General features: G+C 42.6%; 1 protein-coding gene across 1 annotated transcript in view; it reads left to right on the forward strand.

Moving 5' to 3' along the window:
- The window catches only part of VPS13D (vacuolar protein sorting 13 homolog D), a 272477-nt gene that overhangs the window by 80108 nt on the left and 175920 nt on the right, over nucleotides 1-16449 (forward strand). The window contains exons 32-39 of the mRNA XM_081491462.1: nucleotides 304-437; nucleotides 3216-3371; nucleotides 4565-4775; nucleotides 5287-5361; nucleotides 8691-8897; nucleotides 11025-11114; nucleotides 13697-13837; nucleotides 16128-16250. Coding sequence (XP_081347588.1) covers nucleotides 304-437; nucleotides 3216-3371; nucleotides 4565-4775; nucleotides 5287-5361; nucleotides 8691-8897; nucleotides 11025-11114; nucleotides 13697-13837; nucleotides 16128-16250 — 1137 coding nt within the window. The remainder of the gene's footprint in view (nucleotides 1-303; nucleotides 438-3215; nucleotides 3372-4564; nucleotides 4776-5286; nucleotides 5362-8690; nucleotides 8898-11024; nucleotides 11115-13696; nucleotides 13838-16127; nucleotides 16251-16449) is intronic.

A 16449-nucleotide genomic window follows, 5' to 3' on the forward strand; every position in this document is an offset into this window, starting at 1 on the left:
GTGGTTTCCCGAGCTTCTTAGTGTCTGTTCTGCCTCCCAGGAGACCTAGCGTATGATTACATTCCGAAGAGAGAAAGTGCGGCCCGGTCTTAGGCCTGTGCGGTGCTCTGTTGGCTCAGCTGCGCCTGGCCAGATCTGCAGGACCTGCTCAGGGTGTCAGCAGAATGTCGACAGACATCCTGGACATCCGCTCTTTCTGGCTGACCTTTTGGCCCCCCACCCAGTAAATGTGCTGCCTGGTGTATGACACCTGCTGCTTTCACTTCCCAGCTTTGGCCTAGTTGACGATACTGTCCTTTCCAGGCACGGAGTTTGTGGTCGTTGAAGATGTATCCTGCTTCGATACCAATGCCATCATTCTCAAAGGCACCACTGTTCTCACCTATAAGCCCCGATTTGTCGATCGGCCCTTTTCAGGAAGTTTGTTTGGCATTGAGGTAAGAAGTCTTTGTGTTGATTGAAGCACTCAATATTTGGCTCAAGAGAAAAGCATCTGGAGAATAATTTTACCTCCTAAACTTTCCTTCAGGGTGATAATTAATGGGACCAGAGGACCCTTGCCCTCTTCTCTTCATTTTCTCCTCACATCTACCAGGTTATTCTAGTGTGTGAATTCAGGCCCCCAGGCTCAGGCTGTGAATGTGTGGAGGGACTGTACCTCTTTAAGCTCTTAGACCCAACCTTCCTCAAAATGTTCAAGGAAGCTCTTCCAACCCCCCTTTCCCCAACAGGCGCCTTGTCATGTCCTCCTGGTCCTGTGGGTCGAGGCCCTGGCTAATTTGTGAGGCTGAGGAAGGGGTCCTTGTTTCTCCTGCATCCCCTTCCGCACATTGAGTGCTTGTCCTCGCGAAGACCTAGAGCTTTCTGTTATAGAAACGTGATACTTAAGTGTTAGGGACTTCCCATGTTATCCTTCCAGGAATATCTGATCTATTAAAGGGCACTTCGGGAGAGTCGGCCCTGACCTCAAGGGCTGAATCTCTAATTGTGATGCCCACGGCTCTGATTCAGTCTCATGAAGGAGATAATTTGCACTGGGTTGGCTTTTGTAGCCAGAAGATTACATTCTACAATATTACACAAAAACTGCTCTGTCTCTTCTTAAGCCAGGATGTGTGGAGACAGAAGGAGAAATGAGGCAGATTATTATCTCCTCTGGCACATATTCTTAAGTCACCAATCTCTGCTAATATTCCTCTTGTTAGAATACTAGAATATTTGGTCAGAGTTACTCATCATTTGCTTCCCATTTATGATTAAACTTTTTCATGCCCAGTTCTTTCCAGTGGTATTTCAGAGGTTGAGGGAGCAAAAATTGCTTTCACCCTCAGCTGCAGATGGTACTTTTTTCTCTGGTCAGACATAGCTGAATAAAACCTGTGGAGATTTTACTTCCCTACCATTTGTATCTCTCATGTAAAGAAACCTCAATGTGAGAGGAAGGATTTGCCTGCTAGCGTGATGTGACTTGGTCCTGAAATTGCAGTTCGTCTGCTTTCCAAGCCTCCACAGTACCAGCTTTGAACGGGAAAGTTTGGTGATTGATTAATGAACTGTCAGGTACAAATGGGGTTTATGTAGGAGAAGCCTGGGAAGAAAAAAGGAAAATGGAACTTTCCTGCTCCAGAATCTTAGAAAAACTCCATAGCACAATATTCAAGCTTCCTGGAAACTCCTTTCAGTCTTGTTCTTAAGGTGGCACAGTTGGATCTGAATTTTAAGACTACCCTATACATCCTTGGGGGAGAATTTATAAAGAAGGCAAAATGAGTTAATGTTGAATACAGCAGAGGACCTTGGTGTCACATGCTTTTCAATAGCTCTGGAAAATGCCAAACTCCCCTGGTGGCTCAGATGGTAGAGAGTCTGCCTGCAGTGCAGGAGACCCAGGTGTGATCCCTGGTCAGGAAGATCACCTGGAGAAGGAGATGGCAACCCACTCCAGGATTCTTGCCTGGAAAATCCCATGGATGGAGAAGCCCGGTAGGCTACAGTCCATGGGGTTGCAAAGAGTTGGACATGACTGAGCGACTTCACTTTTTCTTTCTTTAGAAAATGCCAAAAAAGAGGAAGGAGCAAGAGAGACTAAAGCGATGCTTTTTTCTTCCTCCTCTAGTCTTGCTGAGGATGCAGCATAAGATGGTCCTGGAATGGACGTCCTCTGTCCCTATTCTCTCCCCATAAATATGTTTTATTTTATTTTTATTAGAACATCTCAAACATACACAAAGTAAAGAGAATAATATAATGAACCCCTATGTACCTTTCACATAGCTTCAGTGATTAATGTATTTATTTTCACTTATGATAGTAACAACTATATTACATGAAATTAGGGTAGGGGAGGGAAAAACCACTTATCACCACCTACCTCACCTACATAATCTCTCTTGACATTTTGGTGTGTTTCTTCCCCTATAGTTTTGGCGTAATGTTATTTTGATTGGGCTTCTTTTTCACAACCAGTATTGTAACTTTTCCTACCTTTCTAGGTAGTCTTTTAAACTGTTACTTTTAAGTGGCTGCAAAATACTCTGCTGAGTAGATGGAGAATATCTTGAAAACACTGATTCTCTTAATTTTTTTTTTAATTTAGTGTTAAATGACGTTTCGGTGAATTTTTCTATATTTTGATTACTTCCCTGGACTAGTTCCCAGCAAGAGTAGGATTATTGGATCAAAGGGTGTGAGATTTTCAAGCCTCTTGTTGCTGCTGCTGCTGCTGAGTCGCTTCAGTCGTGTCTGACTCTGTGCGACCCCACAGACGGCAGCTCACCAGGCTCCGCCGTCCCTGGGATTCTCCAGGCAAGAACACTGGAGTGGGTTGCCATTCCCTTCTCCAGTGCATGAAAGTGAAAAGTGAAAGTGAAGTCGCTCAGTCGTGTTCGACTCTTCGCGACCCCATGGACTGCAGCCTACCAGGCTCCTCCGTCCATGGGATTTTCCAGGCAAGAGTACTGGAGTGGGGTGCCATTGTCTTCTCCAAAGCCTCTTGTTACGTATTGCCAAACTGCCTTTCCAACGGGTGAAGCACTGTGCTGCTGGCAGTGGGTGAGGGCACCAGCCTCACTTTTCACAGTGTTCGTTTCACTGGGTGTTATGGGTCTTTTATAGGAGAGGACTGATGGCTTCCGAGATGGCCCCCTTTTCTCCTGGTGGTGAGACTCTTCCTAAATCAGACATTAATTCACACCATATTGCATTTCATCCTCTAGGTGTTTTCATGCCGATTGGGGAATGAGCACGACACAGCTCTTTCAATCGTCGATCCAGTACAAATTCATGTGGAGCTGGTGGGAAATTCTTCTTACCAGAATAGTTCAGGATTGATGGATGCATTCAATAGCGAAGATTTTCCTCCCATCTTAGAGGTAATGATGACAAGTCTGGATAACACACTGAGGCTCTCCCAAACACTTCCCTTTACTTGAGCTACTTATTTACTCTGCCAGACTCAACAACAGTTCCAGTACTTCAGCAAGTACCAAATACATATGACATTGTCTCTGCCCTAGAAGATGTTTCAGTCTTGTGGAGAATGAAAGACCTTTTGATTGTCTGGTATGATCTTGAAGTTCTATGAAAGTTTACACAAAGCAGAGTTCAATATAGTTAGGGATATTGATTGTGAGTGAAACAAAAGAAGAGTCTGATCAGGGGGATCGGATATAAATAGGCTAAGAAGGAGAGCAGTTCTGAATTAGGAAGCAACAAAGTCAGGGGTAGAAGTGGCCCAGCAGAACTGAGACTGAGGGAGATCTCACTGCAAGAAGTCTGGGGACGTGAGGAGGAGGGAGAGGAGAAGCAGAGCAGGTGAAGCCAGGCCAGGACCGGTTAAGACTTGGATGTTTTATTTCTTTGGTACAGAGGGAGTAATTAATTCATAATCCATTTGAACTATAGGAGGTTTGAAAGAGAAAAGCCATTCTGATTTTTGGGCTTCAAAAAAAAAAAAGATAAAAGTAATAAACAAAGCACTGTACCCAGACTTCAAGCAGACGTCCGTTTTAAAGTGGTCTTGTGTCGGTGTCTGTACAGCTTTTTCCACTGGTAGCTGAATTGCTAATGACCGAGGAACACCAGGTTTTTAGAAATATTAATATAGAACTTGACTCATTTAAGGCTCTGTTTGAATAAAGGAGAGAGAAATTTTGTAGCGAGGTCAGTTGGCTTCAGAAATTTAAAAAATTAAATAGATCAAAGCAAAATGGATTAACAGAGTGTTACTAATTGGCTCTGGAGGAGGCAAGGATCGCCTTCCTCTGATTCTCTGCTTTGATGATTATATATACTTGTATGAAAATCATTCTACCGAAGTATTAAGTGCTCTAGTAATTTTCCCAGCTTAGTATTTTTTGTTTGGTATGGTTTTGTGACATTGGACCTCACATCTGAGACATCTAACCTCATGGCTGTTAGTGCTTGGTTTCAAGATCTCCCCAGTCTTCAAAATGAGGAAGTGTCTGTTGTATTTCTAGAACCAGAGTTAGAGTGGTACCTCTGAGAGGTGTGGACACAGAAGCCACTGCAGCTTTAAAAACTGCCACCTTTTAAATCTTGTTAGATTCAGTTACAGGCCCTGGATATCAGACTCTCCTATAATGATGTTCAGCTGTTTCTTGCCATTGCAAAATCCATCCCAGAGCAAGCTAATGCTGCGGTGCCAGACACGGCGGCCTTGGAGGCCAGCTCCGTTCACAGCTACCTTCCCAGTGCTTCTCGAGGGGGAGAGAAAGTCAGAGAAGGGACAAGACACACCTTAGACCCTGTCTTGGGTAGGTATTTAACCATAAAACCAGTTCAGCCTTCCCCCAAACTCCCCTTCTTAATGTTTAAGATTTTCTTTTGCACAATTAGATTATTCAGGGTATAATTGTCTGTCATTAAGTATAATTGTTACGTCATAAGTATGACTAATTCTTATTTGAAAAATAAAGAAAATACCCCAAACCAACTATTCTAACCTACAGTATTTTTCCTTTTACCATGTCTTCTAGAGATATGGGTAATGCTAAGGTTTAGTTTTAAACTTTGTTTTCTTCCAAAAGTACATGGATAATAATACTGAGTTTCAGTTTTAAGCTTTTAAAACACAGCCAATGTAGGGAAAAGACTTAAAAACTTCAGGGTATATTTGATAACTTCCAATTAGGAGCTTGTTTTTGCGTATAGAAGTGAAATGACTGAATCACCAGTTTCTGATTTTTTTTTTTTTGCTTCAGTTAGTCTGTGGGTTAATTTACATTAAATTACTTATAAAAATATATATACCATTTCCCCCCCTAGAGTTACAGCTGGCTAGACTGCAGGAGCTGGGGTTTAGCATGGATGACTGCCGCAAGGCTCTCTTGGTGTGTCAAGGTAATTTGAATAAGGCTTTTTCCTTTATCTGTTATCTTGATAAACAATAATGTTTGGTAATGTTTATCTTTCCATTTCCTCCCCTACTCCCATGGATGCCTTAGTGAGCTGGAGTGTGTTTTGAAAGCCCTTTGTGGTTTTCTGTGGGCTGAATATAATCTTGGGCCAGTAATAATGGGATGCAGTATTTTATGGTGGACGTAAATGTGGGCTTTGGAGCTGACTGTCTGGCTTCAGATCCTTGCGCTGTCCCCTACTGGCTCCTTGTTAGTGACCTGGGCAAGTTTGACCTCTCTGTTCCAGTGCTTCCTTACCTGTACAGTGAGGATTAGAGGACCTCCCTTGGTCCTTTGTTGCTAAGAAGCACTCTATGCAAAACACACAGCATGTGCCCCGTAGATGTTAGCATTGTTGCTACTGGGAGTGGTAATGGTGGTGACACTGATCAGCTTGGCCATTGTTCGAGCTCCTCTGTGCCTAGTCGTGTTTCTTGTCGAATCCTCATTCCCTTGGTTGTGGCATTCTTAGCCTCACTTCAGATGGGGAAACTGGCTCAGATGGTTTGGTAAGGCTATGGTTTGGTAAGATGGTTTGTCTTAGGCTATGTTTTAGCGTGGGGCTGGGATGGGTTTAAAGCCAGGTGTGCCCATCTTCCTTCCACTGTGTCACACCACCTCTCCACCTCCATCTGTGCTCCCCTTGTCTATAAATCAGAGAAACAACAAAAGCTGTATTTTTTCCTAGTCTTGATACTTGGGTGTATATCCACCCTTTTTATTTCTCTATGTACTTACTATATACAGGCGTACCTTGGAGACTCTAGGGATTTGGTTCCAGACCACCACAATAAAGAAAATACTGCAGTCAATCGAGTCACATACATTTTTTGATTTTCCAGTGTGAATAAAAGTTGCTTTTACACTCTATTGTAGTCGGTTGGGTGTGCAGTACCATCATGTCTGTAAGAACAATGTATGTATCTTTATTAAGTAATGTTGTTGGGAAAATGGTGCTGATAGACTTGCTCAACACAGGGTTGTCACAAATATTCAATTTGTAAAAACTGCAATATCAGCAAAGTGTAATAAAACAAAGCATGCTCATGTATGCAACAAACACACACACACATACATATATATATATGTGCATGTGGTATTTATACCTGTTGGTAGATTGTATTGCAAATACTTTATAGAATTACAGTTACAATTTTATTATAATATTAGCAGCAGCATCCCTTGTCATTAAAATTATTTGTAAATGACTCTTTTACATTGATCTGAGGACGTATTATAATTTATTCTTCAGTTGTTTTTCATTCTTTCATTATTATACACAATTCTGTTACTAATATTTTTGTGTATGAACTTTTGTCTCCATCTCTTTCAGTTTCTTTGGTAGTGAGACTTTAAAAAAAATTTATTTATTTTACTGCACCAGGTCTTCATTGTGGTATGAAGGGTCTTTGATATTTGATGTGGCATTTGGGACTTTTTAGTTGTCACATGTGGGATCTTTTAGATGTAAACTCTTAGTTGTGGCATAAGGAGTCTTAGTTGCAGCATGCAGGATCTAGTTCCTTCACCAGGAATTGACTGTGGGCCCTCAGCATTGGGTGCTCAGAGTCTTAGCCAGTAAACCACCAGGGAAGTCCCTCTTTGGCAGTGTGACTTGAAAGTGAAAGTGAATGTCTCTCAGTTGTGTCCGACTGTACAGTCCATAGAATTCTCCAGGCCAGAATACTGGTGTGGGTAGCTGTTGCCCTCGTCAGGGGATCTTCTCAACCCAGGGATCGAACCCAGGTCTCTCGCATCGGTGGCGGATTCTTTACCAGCTGAGCCACCAGTGAGACTTAGTATTATAAAAACTGGATCAGAGGATATAGATATTTTTTGAAGCTCTTTACTTGAGTCGACAAATCTTTTTCTGAAAGGATTGTACCAGGTTAAACTTTTGACTACTTGCGTGGTCTTATCACATGATTGTTTGCATTACCTATCCTTTAACTCTGAAAACAAATGGAGTAGACCTAATTATCTTGTGTGCTTTAGTTTCATTTTTTCCTAATCATCATTGCTTTTAGTGTCATTAACTTCATATCCCTTAATGTTTACGTTTCATTTTCTTTTCACACTTTAACAATTCAAACACATTAAAAAAATTTCTAAGACCCTTTTGGATTTTTATTGCGCTTTATTTCTTTAGTAACTGAGGTTTAGTTCCACCAATAATAAAGATGATAATACCAACTAATGTTTATAGAGCCTCTGTTATATGCCAGGCTCTGATCTGAGAATCTCCCAGGTGCTCACTTGTTTCCTCCTCATGGCAGTCCTGTAAGTGGGTGCTGTCAGGCAGAGGGGGACCAAGCAACTTGCCCAAGAGCCAGTATCTAGTCAGTGCAGGATCAGAAGCCAGGCCATCTTGCTCCAAAGCCTATGCCCTAAACCACCCACTGCTGTTACATGCACTGGCCTCTGGTAATTTATAAGTATGGGGCTGCATTGCTTTGCTTTTCTGTTCTGTTCTCTTTTAGCTTTGACAATCTGGTTGTGTTTAGGGGGCTGTTGTTGAATAGTTTTACAGTACACACATTGAGAAGACCAAGTATGTACAACCTAAGACCTTTGAGAACAGCTACAAAGCAGCACATCAGAATATGCAGAACTACATAGTGAAGATTAAATGCTTGAGTACCGAGTGGCACCTGGAATTTTGTATCCTCTCCATTCCTCTTTTGGAGAAGACAATGGCAACCCACGGCAGTACTCTTGCCTGGAAAATCCCATGGACGGAGGAGCCTGGAGGGCTACAGTTCATGGGGTTGCTAAGAGTTGGACACGACTAAGCAACTTCACTTTCACTTTTCACTTTCATGCATTGGTGAAGGAACTGGCAACCCACTCCAGTGTTCTTGCCTGGAGAATCCCAGGGACGGGGGAGCCTGGTGGGCTGCCATCTATGGGGTGTCAGAGTCGGACATGACTGAAGCGACTTAACAGCAGCAGCAGCATTCCTCTTTTCTCCTCTCCTTCAGCAGATGTCACAGTAGAGGAAGGATGGCTTCCTGCAAGCATTTTGAGCCAGGTCATGTGGTAAACTTGAGTAGAGGTGTGTAGTAAAGAGGGCCTTGTTCTGTTTGCTAAAAAAGCAGGATTCCTATTACTGTGCTTTGTCTTCCTTGCTCTGTCTGAGACTGCAATCTGGCATCAAGGTTCTCTTGGGCTGTCTAGTAGGTCCCTATCAAATGTATTTCTCTGTTTCCCCTGTGAGTTGCTTGAGGAGCAGTGGGAACAGGTCCAACTGATCACCTTTCGATTTCTTCACAGGTCAGCTGAAGAAAGCAGCCAGTTGGTTGTTCAAGAATGCTGAACCCCGGACATCCCTTTCCCTGGCCTCTAACAGCCAGCAGAGCCAGGGGGCAGCGCCGGCCCGGTTGATCTCGGGCGTGGAGATGAAAGCCGAGAGCGTGTGTATCTGCTTTATCGATGACTGCATGGACTGCGACGTGCCTTTAGCCGAGCTCACCTTCTCCCGTGAGTGCTCGCCCAAGCCTCAGGTTCATCTCCAAGGTCGACAGCGACTGCTGTCTTTTCTTCATGTTACTCATGCTCTTCCGTACCTAATAGCACTGGAGAGATTTAGATAATGGTTTTACATGTGTTTTCCATTATTTGTATTTTAAAGACATGTATTTATTTGCTATATGTGGCCTTCAGACTGTGGGTTGGGAATAACAGAAATTGTCGTTGATAAAATTTCTGTTCTGTTAACATGTGTGCGTGCTCAGTCACTAAGTTGTGTCTGATTCCTTGTGACCCCATGGAGTGTAGCCCACTAGGCTCCTCTACCCATGGAATTTTCCAGGCACGAATACTGGAGTGGATTGCCATTTCTTCCTCCAGGGGATCTTCCCGACCCAGGGATCAAACACATCTCTTATGTCTCCTGCATTGACAGGTGGATTCTTAACCACTATGCCATGTGGGATGTGCCACATGGGAAGCCATTGTTCTATAAACAGCCCTAGTTAAATAATTCCTAATCTCTCCATTTTGTTTATGTGTTCATGTATCTAAAGATTGTGTTGTTGTTGTTTAGTCGCTAAGTCGTGTCCAACTTTTTGCGACCCCATGGCTGTAAGCTGCCAGGTTCCTTTGCCCATGTGATTTCCCAGGCAAGAATACTAGAGTGGATTGCCATTTTCTTCTCCAGGAAGGTGGGTTGCCATCTTCCCTGAGCCAAGGATCAAACCCATGCTCCTTCATTGACAGGTGGATTTTGTACCTCTGAGCCACCTCTGGCTTCAGGGAAGCCCAAAGATTGTAGGGAGTACTGTTATTAAAGGGATTTAAAAGATAAGGATAGAAAATAGGGTTTCCATGCTATATGGCTTTTGAAAATTAAAAAACACAGAGGCTTGTTAGAAAGCTCATCCCATTGTCTCCTCCATAGGGCCAGATAGGAAGAGAAACCCTGTTCATCTGAGAGCTGTCCCTCAGGAGGGTGGGGATGACTATAGAAGGGCTTTATCCTCAATCGCATCATTGTAATCCATGTTAGATGCAGCTACTAAAGAGAGTAAAGGAAAATTTCACTTCTGTGTTTACTTTTAATTTTCCATCATTTTGATCTTGTAAGTCACTTTTCCCTTCAGGGAAAATTCGATTCTGGGGATTTAATTCAACCTTTTACATACTGTGGGAGTTTTCCTTTTCTGTGTTTCTAGGCACCAAAGGGCCACTTGATTAAACTAACAATGGGAATTTTGACTGCGTGACTGTCTTCTGTAGAAAATAATTTTTATTTTTCTATTGTAATTTTAACATTTGGAGCTAATATTTATGAGGGCATGACTGTTCTCGTTATACTACCTCTTTTCAGATATTCAGAAAAAAATGTATTTTTTATGTTCCCTGGTTGCTGGGGCTGGGATTGGTGGGAGGCAAATGAGGCATTTACCTCATTCACAACATTTAAAGGGCAACCATGAAAATCACTGATTAAGATAAATGATACTTTAATGCAGTATTTTTAAAAATCAGAATTTTATTAAATAAAAATCCCACAATGAGCAAAATATCAAATTTTTGTGTGTTCTCCTAAAAGATCATTAGTATTAATTATAACTAATAGCTCTTTGGGCTTCTCAGGTGGTGCTAGTCATAGAGAACCACTTGCCAGTGCAGGAGATTTAAGAGACTCAGGTTCAATCCCTGGGTTGGGAAGATCCCCTGGAGGAGGAAATGATAACCCACTCCAGTTTTCTTGCCTGGAGAATCCCATGGACCGAGGAGCCTGGTGGCTTACAGTCCATGGGGTTGCAAAGAGTTGGACACAACCGAAGCGACTGGGCACAACAGGTCTTTATTTTTATTAAGATAACATCAGTTTATAACATGCAACTTTCTTGTGTACAGCCTTGTATTTCCACTTCTGTATACACTACAGTGTGCTCACTACCAAAAATTTAGTTTCTCTCCGTCACCATACAGTTGATCACCCCTGCTCCCACCCCCGTCCCTGCCCCTCTGGGAGCCCTTGCTCTGTTCTCTGTATCTTTGTGTTTGTTTTCCTAACATCTCTTTAATACGCTGTGTCAGCAACAGAAAGTTTTGGTTGTTTCCGCCCCACCACTGCAATAAGATTTACTTTCATTGCAGGTCTGAATTTTCTGCAGCATGTAAGAACTAGCCCCGAAGGCTACGCCCACTTCACCCTTTCTGGAGATTATTATAACCGTGCTCTGTCAGGTCAGTATAATTATCACGGGATTTAAAACATACACTTTAGCATTTGTCTGGGCCTATCTCTGTGTAAATCTTACGTGAAGCAAAGGAGTGGGACAAGACAGGGAAAGATGAAAAATAAGGTCACGAGCACAAAAGATACAGATTTTTTTCATATTTCTAAAAATATATTTGGTGTGTCACAACGGAATTATTTAAAGTTTTCATAGTTAATTCTTTTTGATCCTGGAGTTTGGGTCATTTCAGAACATGAAATTCCTCAGTAGTGAAGGATCACTTGTCTGGCCCTGAGAGTAGCTAACTTTCAAGTGAGATTTAAGCCCACACGCATTCTAAACTTAAGGCCTCCTCACTTCCTCCTGGGCTTGTCTCATTAGAAGAGCACTGAGCCAGTGGCAGCAAATAACCTGCCTTGCATGCTTATGTACTGTAGCTTCAGTTGTGTCTGACTCTGTGTGACGCTATGGACTGTAGTCTGCCGGGTGCCTCTGTCCATAGGATTCTCCAGGCTAGAATACTGGAGTGGGTTGCTATGCCCTCCTCCAGGGGATCTTCCCGGCCCAGGAATTAAACCTGAGTCTCTTACGTCACCTGCGTTGGCAGGCAGGTTCTTTACCATTAGTGCCACCTGGGAAGCCGGTAAATGAGTATAACTTGCCTTATTTATTCCCTAAAGTAGAATGTGGTTGCTCAGGGCAAGCTGTTCTTCCAGAGACATAAACCTGGATACAGTGCAAGTCATTTTCCTATTTCTTTCCTTCCATTGGAAAGACCAGGGTAAGGATCTATACAGATGGACATTCAAGAACAATCTGGTAACAGGGCTGAACAGTTTGAGCTGCAACATTCTTTACCTTAAAGAGTTCTTTGTAGATACGGACAGAGTAAACCAAGCAGTGTTGAAGAGTGGTTGCTCCCTTTGAAGTCAGTGGAAAATTAAGCTTCCAGTGTGTTTTGCTGCCTGCTAATTGTTCTAGAGTACGTGTCACATTCAATTTTATATGTTAGTTAACATTCTCCCTTCTCTGTTCTGGATTCACTTAAAGGCAACACTCTTTTTTCCTAATTGTTCAAAATGTTTAACTTCAGAATAATGGTCCCAGCCCTGCTAGTTGAGAGAAAGCTTTACAGGGCATATGGTAGCTATTTTTTTTGAGAATCATTTATTTTCCCAGAGCAAATATTGCTTACTTTTACAGTTGTAGGAACACATTCAGGTCACTAAGCACTAAATGGCGTGAGGAGACGAACGTATCAACATTATGCTACATGTTAGATTGGATTTGTATTAGTAAGTCACCTCATCTATGGCTGGTGGATTGTGTTTAGGGAAAAATTAACTGGCCTTGAAAAGCCATCTTAAAAACCACAGTAAGATACCATTTTTCTCATCCAACAGAGGGCCAGAAGGAAGTGTGACAGACCTAAGTATGATGAAGATATGAGCCATAGAAGTGTCATTTCCTACGGTCAGGACTGTAGATTGGGACAACCACTTTTGAAAACAATTTAACGTGACCTATAAGCATACTTGGCAACCCTTCAACATACTTCTTCTAGATCTGTGCCCTTGAGAGTCTCCTAAGTGTCCTAGGAAACAAGTGAAAAAGACCGCTTTTAGTAATGGTCTTCCAAATAGCAGCAAAGTTGAAATCAGGTGCAACGTCTCTTAGCAGTAGAATAGATAAACAAAGTGGTATGTTCATAAGTGGATTGGAACTCAGTGGTGAAAATAATGTACCACAGATATATGACATCAATGTGAGTGGATCTCAAAGACATGTTATTGATCAAAAATAGAAACTTGCAAAAGATTACACACAGTTGGATTCTATTTATGTGAAGATCCCCTACATTAGCAGGATACACTTATGTATTTATTCTTCAGAAATGTATACATGGGTGGTAAAACTACAACGAAGAACACAGGAATGATTAAAAATTCAATCTAACAGAGTCGAGTGGGAGGGGTTTGGTGACGAGTGGTACTCAGGAGCTTCAAAAGCACGTGTAATGTTCTGTTTCATAAGCTGAGTAGCGGGTACACGAGCGTTTGCAGTGATTTTATTCTTTAAACCATACATAAATGTTGTTTAAATATACCTTTTGTACATATGACACATTTTAAGATGAACATTTCGAAAAACTTAATGAATTGCTGATTATACCTATTTATTCTACCAGTGGTTCTTGATGTAAGAGGGTAATTAAATTTAATGGTTACTTCAGTCACTGACACTATTTTTCCACCCTGAGTCTGAGACACTTTTTTCCATCTTGAGTGTATCAAAAACAGGGCTTGCCTGCTCCTTAGTAGAAGAGGGCACATCCCGCCCACCTGCCTTCCTCCCACCTCTGGAAGGCCATGGCTGGGGTGCACGTGTGCTCTGCTGCCCCTGTCCTTGAGACACCACAGACATCTGTAGGATAACCTGCAGCTAAAGAGGGTGCCTTCCGTGTGAAATCAAGTTGGAAATAGAAAGCTGTTCTCCATAGCATGTCCTTGCTGAGCATTTGTGAACGGTGTTCCCCTGTAAACTCTTGGTATCTGCTGAGCAGATGTCTTATTTCCTGTGTTCTGCTAGGCTGGGAGCCATTTATTGAGCCCTGGCCATGCTCCGTATCCTGGCAACAACAGGCCGCTAGTCGTCTCCATCCTCCTCGATTGAAGCTGGAAGCCAAGGCCAAACAGCGCTTGGATGTCAACATCACCTCTGTGCTAATTGGTGAGTGGAAGGTTGTCTTTCGAACACTGGTACCCTTCTGTGTGCACATCCCTTCTCTGGAAGACTATTCTGACTTGGCCTCATGGTGCTCCTCACCCCATTGCTCCAGAGGTGGCATCCTACGGTGGTGCTCTCGGTGCTTAAGCAAGAGCTTAGACCATGTAGGAAATACCCATGTCCATGACGAACTTTCTCCCCATGATGCTTGGTCACTGGGGTTTATTAAATGTCCTAGAAGTGAGTTTAGATTCATTTCTCTCACACTATTCACAGAATAATTCTTGAAATGTATGGTTTTGATAGTCTTTAGAGCAAGGTCAGTTGTCTGTGCTGTTTCTCATCACTTACCGTGTTGACCTAACTCTAAAAATCACTGGGTTAACGGGTTGTCAAGCTAATGGTGTGAGCTCTGAAAGTGTCTTTGACAACGCTGAAATGTACACTCCTGGATTCGATGTAGTGAGTCAGAATCTTGTCCCTATACTTGTCCTTATGTCAGAAGAATAGTAACATTATCACACAGTGAGATAGTGCCTTTGTTGACCATGAAAAACTACACTCACTGTTTGAGTTACTGATCTGTAGGCTCTGATTTTTGGTAACACTGTAGTGTCTGAGCGATAGGAACACATGCTATAGTTGTGCCTCAGTATCCAAAGGGCTTGGTTCCAGCACCACAGTGCCCACCCCTCACCTCCCCCGCCTCCACCACACTGCCCACCCTTCACCTCCCCCGCCCCCACCACACTGCCCACCCCTCACCTCCCCCGCCCCCACCACACTGCCCACCCCTCACCTCCCCCGCCCCCACCTCACTGCCCACCCCCACATCCCCCGCCCCCACCCAAATCTGAGGCTGCTCTAGTCCTTTGTGTAAAATGGCCTAGTACAGTGAATACGGTTGGCCCTTTGTCCTCCATATCTGCCTGCAGAGCCTACAGATACGGAGGGCAGGCTGTCCTGCAAATCTGTGAACTTTGTTCAGGGTATGTGTTGGGTTGAGCCTCGTAGAGTATCCACTGGCTTATTCCATGTCAGAGTTAAGAGAATGTGTAGTGAAACAAGACCAGAAGTTTATTGATCCCTAAATTTTGAAAACACTGTTTTACATTTGTAGGTTTCATTAATATCAGCAATGTAGTGGTAAATTGATCTCATGATTCTTCTATATTATTGTGGCTTCTCTGTTATTTCTTATGTAGTCTGTTCATCGGGAAGTTTAGATAAAGTTTGGGATAGTGTTTTGAAAAGCCATGGTAAATAAGAGCTTACCTCAAGCAAAAGAGTTCTATTGATACAGTTCTTACGAGTATCTAATTAAAAATATCCTCTAAAAAGCATTCTTGTCATTGGTAAAGCTGTTTTATTTTTTTTTAACCTTAAATTCCTTATTTCTAAAATTGTGCTGAAACCCAGAAACATTGCTGTGACCTCTTAGTGTTTAAAGAAATATAATTTCTGTAGCCAGATACTGGAGCTGAAAACCAGAAACTAATCCTCCTTGTTTTAAAAAGTGTGATATTTTAATTAGTAAAGAAGGTCTTTATCCAAGTGTGGTGTGTAATAATTTTGTTAACCTACTCTTCCTGTTATAATTCTCCTGTTGAAAAAGTAAAGCCACTCCTGGAGAACTGGCAGCTGGATTTCAGCCTCCTGAGTTTGGTGGCCTCCTAGCTGGTCTTTCTGCCTCCAAACCCTGCCCCTTAGCATGGCATGCCATGCTCTTCACAAAGCAAGTTGTTCTCTTTCCTAGACTTCTTTGCTATGTCCCCTGTATGCCTGCATGTTGTACCAGAGTCACACCACAGTATTCTGTGTTCCCTAAGTGTGACGTGTGCTTTCATATCTTAAAAGTCTTTGCATGTGCTGTTCTCTCTGCCTGGAACCATCCTATCTAGTCCTATTGGTAACCCTACTTGCTTCAACACCCAGAACAAAGGTCCTCACGTCTCTGGTGATTGCCATGCACTTGACTGTGTGCTCCTCCACTTCCGCCAACACAGAATAAACCTTCCCCTGTTACATGCTCCCATAGCATTTTGTTTGTATTTTTCTTTAGCTCCTTTCACATTGTGGGATAGTTTTGTGGTGGCAGTTGTTTTGCTAATGTTCATTTCTTCCAGTGGAGCATGAGGTTCTTCAGGGAACCAGCTTTCTCAGAGTCTAGCATAGGGCCCCGCATTTAGGCAGGCATTTGATAAAAGCTTGTTTTGCTGAATTGAAGTGATCTGACTTGAACTCTCAATCTTTACCATTTGTGTTCTCAATATCTTTGGGGAATTTTTCCTAGACCAATACATAAGTACCAAGGAATCGTGGATGGCAGATTACTGTAAACAGGACAAGGAAGTAGACCCCACCCCATCTGAAGACTGGATGGGCTCATCAGTGGATCCTCCATGCTTTGGACAAAGTAAGATTTTTGTCTGCACGTGTCTGACTAAATCACCTTTGACCTACACAGCCATGTTTCAGTGAGAAATTCAAATAGAACCATCATTTTCTATGGAAAAACCTACAGGAAATTCCTACTGTCTTCTATGGTTCTGTTTTAGTCTGTGGAAGGGACATTTTTTTTTCTGGCGCGACATGCTGAACTTTTCCTCTTAGCT

This window comes from Giraffa tippelskirchi, chromosome 5, assembly GCF_054371585.1.
Source record: "Giraffa tippelskirchi isolate mGirTip1 chromosome 5, T2T-mGirTip1v1.2.pri, whole genome shotgun sequence".
In the NCBI taxonomy this organism is placed as follows: Eukaryota; Metazoa; Chordata; class Mammalia; order Artiodactyla; family Giraffidae; genus Giraffa; species Giraffa tippelskirchi.